This window comes from Oncorhynchus clarkii, chromosome 9 (assembly GCF_045791955.1).
Source record: "Oncorhynchus clarkii lewisi isolate Uvic-CL-2024 chromosome 9, UVic_Ocla_1.0, whole genome shotgun sequence".
NCBI lineage: Eukaryota > Metazoa > Chordata > Actinopteri > Salmoniformes > Salmonidae > Oncorhynchus > Oncorhynchus clarkii.
In genome coordinates, this window is record NC_092155.1 from 50,864,265 (window position 1) to 50,872,418 (window position 8,154).

The 8,154-nt window shown below is 44.0% G+C and overlaps 1 protein-coding gene across 1 annotated transcript; it reads right to left on the reverse strand.

Annotated features, from left to right (window-relative positions):
- Nucleotides 1-1,739: 1,739 nt before the first annotated feature.
- LOC139416497 (G-protein coupled receptor 37-like 1) lies at nt 1,740-5,153 on the reverse strand. The gene is made up of 2 exons (XM_071165170.1): nt 4,289-5,153; nt 1,740-3,490 (listed from the first exon to the last, which is right to left on the reverse strand). Exons 1-2 carry the CDS (start codon nt 4,946-4,948, stop codon nt 2,663-2,665), a joined length of 1,488 nt encoding a protein of 495 aa, XP_071021271.1. The 5' UTR covers nt 4,949-5,153; the 3' UTR covers nt 1,740-2,662.
- Nucleotides 5,154-8,154: the final 3,001 nt, after the last annotated feature.

The window sequence follows — 8,154 nt, forward strand, 5'->3', positions numbered from 1 at the left end:
GACATGATCATTTTCTGATGGATGGGCTAGGTTCAATCAGAGATCACCGCCACAATGAAACTCAAGAAAACCTGATTGGAAAGCATGTCAAAGATCACCTGTAAGCCAATAGGGCCTACCAATAACCAATGGTGATTGACTTAGAAGTCAGTGGGAATCTACAGAGACAGTCTGGTTCCTTAAAATATGCACTGATTGACAGGGTTAGACAGAGGAGGGTGTTTTGTCGGGGGGTTGACCTCTTAGAGTTTCTCTCTCTGGGTCTTGGAGCCTGTTCAGAGGCTGTCAGGGCCTGGGCAGATGACTGTGTGTGTGTGTGTGTGTGTGTGTGTGTGTGTGTGTGTGTGTGTGTGTGTGTGTGTGTGTGTGTGTGTGTGTGTGTGTGTGTGTGTGTGTGTGTGTGTGTGTGTGTGTGTGTGTGTGTGTGTGTGTGTGTGTGTGTGTGTGTGTGTGTGTGTGTGTGTGTGAGAGAGAGAGAGAGAGAGAGAGAGAGAGAGAGAGAGGTGCTGGAGCCTCATTAGCAGTGAGCACAGAGCTCTTCAGCTCCCCTGGCCACTAATGACTGCACAGTTAACAGTCCCCTCTCTGTTTCCTTAATGAAGCCACCAACACAAATCAACAGACAGCCCCTGCCACAACATCCAACGCCAGTCCACTAATATACAAGGACTGAGGCAGAGGGATGGTTTATGAAGCACTACAACAGGTGAAGAAACAGAATGAGTCATCCAGGATGAAAATGTCAATGTACATGATGACATAGCGAGCTGGCATCACAAGCAGAAATAGGATAGAAGGTATCAACATAGATCAGATCATATGCACTTGTACAAAGCAGAGATCGTGGCTCATTTGAAAAGAACATGACTGAATACTTTATGGAACTATTTCAGTTTTGCCCTGCATTGTCAGATTACTGAAAACATGTTAAGTAAGAAGTCATTGTGGAGAAATCATTGGTATTATATTTGTGAAACACCAAAGACAAGTGTGCAGAAATGTAAATGGATCTATTTTCTGGCACTGCCAGTGTGTGTTATTTGTGTGCAAGCTTGTAATACTGTAATACTCTAATACTGTAATATTGTAATACTTATTTCAAAGGATTTATGGTATGTTGCCTGTAAAAACAATTGGGCAATGTTTATGATCCCCTTTCAAACAGCCCCATCTTACCTCTTTCTTGTCGGCATTCACCTTTTATAAAGCCATTACTTCGGTGGCAATTGAGAAAGAGAAATTCAACTTTGACCTTAGCCCTTGTCCGTCTCCATTTAAAAAAAAAAGTGAAATAAAACAAACTAGAAACATTTCTACATCATTTATTTTCCTTCTATCCTTCACCACAACATGAGAGAACATGCAGCAGCACCCCATGTTGATTTGGACAGTTAAAACCCCCTGTTTCCGGGGGAACCAGGCAGGGTGAGAAAATGGTGGAAAGCCTGCCCGGCTTTGGCCAGTCTGCAATACACGTGAATTTTGGGACGGTAACCTGGCAACTCAACTGTAGTAACAGGGCATTGATATTCAGAATGTAGGGTTCCATCGGCCCCTGGAGAACAAGGATACCCTTATGAGAGCAGCTCTGCTGCTGTCCAAAGCCTGTATCAGTGAGAGGAAAAATATGCTCCAGCTCAGGGGGACAACCCCATTATTGAGTTTCAGATGGTCAATGGGATGCTCAGTCAAGCACTAATCACCCAACACCCCTCTAGGAGAAAAATGACAAGCGCTGATAAATTATAAACCTTTATTGGATAAATTAACAACACTACAGCCGGATTTACATCTCAGAACCATTTTTTCTCTTATTCACAAAATGAGGCGACTTCTCTCTTGACCTTCTTATAGGTTGATAACCTTGACCTCTGTACAGTGACTTTTCATGATGATCTCGTCAAATATTTATTATTCACAGCACTTTGATGGAAATTACTACGTCTTAACCATCCCTCTTGATTATTAATAAAACTCAAAGTAATAATGTATACAGTGATACAGGATGGCTAAAGATGAATTAGCTCCATCTGGAGTTGGGGGGGGGGGGGGGGGGCATGAAGAAAATTCTATGGCACACTTGTCTGTGTTGGCTAGTGAGAGTACACACATTGTTTAACAGATATGTAAATAGGCTGTGACATCAAAAATAATTATCTCAGTGCCCCACACTCTGAGGCTCCAAGGGAATGTTAGTTAGTCAAACCTATCATAATAATCTAACATAATACTCAGTTTATCTTGATCTAATAATCCGTAGGATGAAAACATTGGGGTGACACTTCTACAAAGATATTAAATGGAGCTCTTCTCCTAATCTGCACTTAGTCAGTCTTAACTTCCTGTAAAATGAACCACCTTAAAACTGGATGGGGTGTGGTCTCTATTTGGAGAGAACATCAAAAGGAGAGACATTACAGACTTTAAAGGTACAGAGAAGGTGACACTGACAATGGTCCCAGTCCTCTGACTAATAACACTGAAAACAAAAGGCGTGTCCATGGAGAGATCCAGCATCTGATCCCTGTGTGGTGGGACTGGGGAGGAAAGGGGGTGAGGTTGAGGTTGGAATGTCCACTGCTGAAAAGTGAGTTGTTTTGTTACCACATCTAATCAGGTTAGGTGATAGGATGGAAAGAAAAGGCAGGCAGGAGAAGCCAATTCAGCTGGACCCACTGATTGACAGGATGGTGGAGCTGTCCTTGGCTTTGTCAAAGAAGATGGAGGATGTGCTCTTGAGTTTGGCCTCAGTGCCAGGGGAAGAGGAACTGCCGGGTTGGCACTCCTCACAGCAGCAGCAGCAGCAGTCCATGAAGGCCTGGCCCAGGGACTTACAGAGGCACAACAGCAGCACCGGCGTCACCGACGACTTGAAGAACAAGAAAAACTGGTTGATGAGGGCCAGTAGGGTGGCGGTGTCATCAGAGATGGGCATGGCGGTGTAGGCCAGAACGATGTTGCACACGTTCTCCGGCAGGGCGCAGATGCCGTAGACCACGGCCAGGGCCATCACGGTGCAGTTGAGCTGGCGCTCCACCTGTTGACTGTGTTGTATCTTCTGCTTCTTGGAGGGGGAGCGCTCCTCAAGACGCTCAGGGATACCGTCATTGGACACGTGGCAGGTAGCCAGCTGGCACAGCAGGGTGAAGACTACAGGCAGGCAGAAGTAGCAGCCAAAGTACCACCACATGCGGCACTCGTGGTAGTTGATGACCAGGGCGTAGATGGACTCGGGAAGGTTGGAGGTGGGGTTCATGGTGCAGGAGTCCATCAAGGCCCCTGTGGCTGGAGACACGGCCTGGCTGAGCTGCCATAGGAGCAGCTCTGGGGCCGCCAGCACCATGGAACCAACCCAGATGACCAGCAGCTTGGCCAGGACGGACTGACAGCGCTCCACCCGACGGGTCTTGGGCTGGGAGCTAGTGGTAGCATTAAAGCGGTCGATACCCAGGGCACACAGGCTGAAGGAAGTCACCCCTAGGGAAGTCACCTAGAGGGATAAATGGAGTTAAACTTGTTAGCTATGCTAGAATTTTCATGGTGTGCTGTTGCTTCTGCAAAATCCTTACCACAGATGCTTCTTTTGTATGACAGTTATGATCTGATGACCTACAGATGTGGGTGGAATGAGGGAAACGTTTTCACACCTTGCACACACCATTTACACAGCATGGTTTTATAGCAGAATGTCACTGGAACTAGAAATATCCCATTAAGACTCTGAACCCATCACTCATAAATGACCCGTCTGAGAGAACAGATCAACGGCAGGATCACTGGCCATTTCAATTAGACAACAGTTTCAACATGGAAGCAGTCTTTCCAACCTGTTACATATGAGCTGTAGAGGTTTAAAATTATTAGTTTAAATTGTAGTTTGACAAGATAAAATTGTACACAAAATGCATGGCTTACATACAACTATGTAATTTACCATAAAATGGTACTATAAATATTACACTGGTAAAAGTTTTAAACATTTACAACATTTTACATTTCAAAACACTGTGTGGCCCATAAACATTATTCAACCCATACGTTTATTTTACTGGCTGATTTGCAACAATGTCATAAATCAGAGTAAATATGTCATAGTCAAAAGCACAAGAAAATAAATGGAGGGTTGTTTTAGGCAACAACAGGTACTAAACCTGTCCTTGGGGATCATAGCCATGCTCATTAATCATTTTCATACAAGGCCACAGTGATTCCACCATGGCGGGAGGGGTGAGGGGTGGTGGGGTGTGATGATGGTTGTGTGTGTGTGTGGGGGGGGGATCAAACCCACCTCCATATATGGTACCACTCTGCATGAGATGTCCCCCAGCAGCCTCTTATTGGTGAGCTCATTGAAGACCACCACAGGTAAACAGAAGCAGAGCACCAGGAAATCCCAGAAAGCCAAGCTGGCCAGGATGTAGTTCCAGGCACTCCTCATGTAGTAGTTGTGCCAGACGATGCACATCACAGCCAGGTTCCCTATAATCCCCACAGCGAACACCACCAGGGACAGGAACATGACAGCGTAGGCAGTGTAGGAGCTGTCAGTCACTGGGTACAGAGGGTTGTGGATGTGGGTGATGCCCCGCTCTGTGGTGCTGGTATTGTCCTGGTCCCCATCTGTGTTGGCTCCAGTGTCTAGGGTTGAGTTAGAGAACTGGGTGGCTCTGGGTGTGGTGAAGAATTCATTCTCATAAGACTGTGAGAAGGTAGACTGAGGTTCACCTGCGTCTGTGTCCATGGTCTCTGCGCCCCGCGGCGCTCTCTTGTGCTGTTTGTCAAATTGCAGTTGTTTTACATCCTCATCACCATAACCATGGCTTTGAATGACTTGAATGTCGAGATTTGACATATCCTTTTCAACAGATGCACTGTTTGTCTGTGGAAATTTTTTTGCATCGGAAGCCCACACTGTCAATAGTATCACCAATGAAATAAAGCGAATCATCGTGAGATGAGTAGCCTGAAAAGTAGATTTTCTTTAAATTCCAAAACTTGCCAGCTTTGATCACTGCAGGAGACGTGGTAAAAATTAGGCCCCTCAGCAGAAGTTAATTTAGGAGAAGAGAAGAATGTGCCAATCCGTGGTGAGATGCTGAAGCTTGGGGAACTCTCTCTCTGCGTCCTGTGGCTGCAGTCCTATAGGAGCATCTGTGAGTCTGTTAACAAGTACACTGCCTGCCCAGACATGGGTAGCTGGTCCCTTTGGAAAGGGAAAGACAACAGTCGAACCCCATCTGTTTTTCTTTGTGGACCCCCAAAAGTGCCCTCTGCTGGTCAAAATACTTGGACATATCAGTTGCAGTTTCATGTTTTTCATGTAGGGGGCAGTATCTACACAAAAAGTACATCAATCCCCAATCCCTATCTATTCCCATTCATTTCAATATCACTTTCTGGTGGAATCCCTCAGGAAATAAAATGTCATGCAAACAAAGACACTGGCACAACATCAACAAGGACAAATGCAGAAATCTTTATTGGATGTGTAGTATCTATATAACCAGATCTGTTGTGTTATCCAAAGGTGCCCTATATTTTGGTAGTAAAGGAAGTGTGTCCTGTTTCAGCTCCCCCTACTATACCTACAACAGTATCAACAGGAAATGCCCATAGGAAAGGTGGAGATGTTTACATAATCTACAATCAATTGGAATGTGGGTTAGGGGTTAAGGTTAGGGTTAGGGATTAAGGTTAGGGTTAGAGGTTAATGTTATGGTTAGGGGTTAAGGTTAGGGTTAGAGGTTAATGTTATGGTTAGGGGTTAAGGTTAGGGTTAGAGGTTAATGTTATGGTTAGGGTCAGAGATACTGTATATAATCATTCGATGGTCTTGTGTCCGCCCTAACAATGGGAGGCGTTGTCCAAAAGGCTGAAAGACAGGCCACTTGTTCTTGGTCTGCTTGGTCTGCTTAATAACCAGACCAGGTGGGGATTTGTTTTCGAATTCTCATGTGGACAGATTTTGACGGGGGTAGACCCTCTAGCTTCACCTCTTCCTCTCTGTTAGGGGAAGGGTTAGCTAACATGCTAAGAAGTTGCAATGTAGCTAAAAAAGTAGTAAGTAGTTGCAAAGTTGCTAATTAGCTAAAATGCTCAAATTGTCCATGATGTGATTCAAACACGCAACCTTTGGGCTGCTAGACATTAAATGTTATATTCCCACCCATCCTTCCCGTAACCTTCTGTCTTATGTAACATTAGCAAAAGTAACACATCATACTAATTGGAGGGACATACATTTACTATGTTACATCTTTGAGGACAGGCTGCACATTCCCACTGCCCTCAATGCTTGAATAATTTTTGAAATACTTGAAGCAGGATGGTCATTCCCTGTTTGTAAAGAGGGAGGTGATGGGATGAGTCTTCATCTCTCTGTAAATAAATGGGTGAGCAGGTTCCACAGTAAAAGGTGACTTCCTAAGACTCAGATACTGTATGTTTCTAGTGTCCTTTGAAGCGGAGAGCATATTTTACAGTCGACAAAGTACAAACGCCATTCATGAAGCAGGGTATGGAACTCACTGTCAAAGCCAAAATGTTACCTAGTAGGCTTTAATTGTCTCTTCTGTTCCAAATTGACAAAAACATGTTGGTATTTTCACTCTTACACCTGTGTTGGCCGATATATTTTATAATGTAGTTTCTCTTGTACCTATATATGGTGGTCATTGGCTGCGGATGCAGGGGCAAGACTGAGGCTTTTTCATGGGTCATCTGTGGCAAGGACCCCAGAGAGGCTAAGTTTTGGGGTCAGACTGAAATGTGTAATGCTATGCCCTAATGAGGCAGTCGGCGTGTCTCCCCAGCAGGAGAGGCCTTTTATGGTTGCTGTGCCAATAGAGAACGAAGAACGTGGTCACTGCAGGGCAGACATATCTATGCACAAGAAACATCTTTAAAAAAATAACTGTTCAGCTTTGGACATAAAGAGACGGCCTGGCTTAACTGTGCTATGTAAAACACACTTACCAAAATTCAAAGGATTTGAACGTATTACATATCAAAATGCTGAATCTGTAGCACTGATGATCAGGTCTCAAGTCAGTTACATACAAAAACACAGATCTAGTTTATTTTGTTTTGTTTCATAGTCAGAGCCCTCATACATCTATAGCTTTGAATACAGTGCATCAAACCACAATAGCAAAAGTTGTAATAATAATGACATTGTGTAGAAAACAATGGGTCTCACTTTTTGAGTGACCCAAACATTCCCAAGTCGCTGACTTCAGGTGAACAATCAGCTAGTTCCTTCCTTCTTTAACATTGGTTGTTTTAACAGTCAACTGCCCCCCTGTAACCTCTCTCTCTCTCTCTCTCTCTCTCTCTCTCTCTCTCTCTCTCTCTCTCTCTCTCTCTCTCTCTCTCTCTCTCTCTCTCTCTCTCTCTCTCTCTCTCTCTCTCTCTCTCTCTCGCTGATGAAATAGATGACGGTCTCCTTGAGAGACAGCAAATCTCAGAAGTATCTAATGACTATTTGATATGGCTGAAACTATTACGATAGCTTACTGTGCTGACTGAGTAAACATGAGCAAAGCCTAAAGCGAAGCCTAAATCAAATCTCTTTCGATCTCTCAACTGATCTCTCTTCTTGGAGCATTTCAAAACAGATTCAGATACGCTAGATATATACTGTATATACTGTACTCGATACCATCTACTGCATCTTGCCTATGCCGTTCTGTACCATCACTCATTCATATATCTTTATGTACATATTCTTTATCCCTTTACACTTGTGTGTATAAGGTAGTAGTTTTGGAATTGTTAGGTTAGTTTACTCGTTGGTTATTACTGCATTGTCGGAACTAGAAGCACAAGCATTTCGCTACATTCGCATTAACATCTGCTAACCATGTGTATGTGACAAATACATTTGATTTGATTTAGAGCAATGAAGATAATAATCATTTCAGCATGCTACTTAATTTTGGGGGAACTAACAAAAGTTGGAATGGAGTGGATCGTAATGGTGCATTTGGTTACAAGAAAGTGGATGTTACATGCTTGACAAAGCTTAAAGTGTCTGTGTGTTACTTGTAAAGGAGAAGGTGGGGTCTCTCCAACCATCACTGGAGGTAGCCTACTAAAGAAGGTGAGAGTGAGACAGAATGTTCCCCAGGTCCAGTGGACCTCTATGGGCCTCAC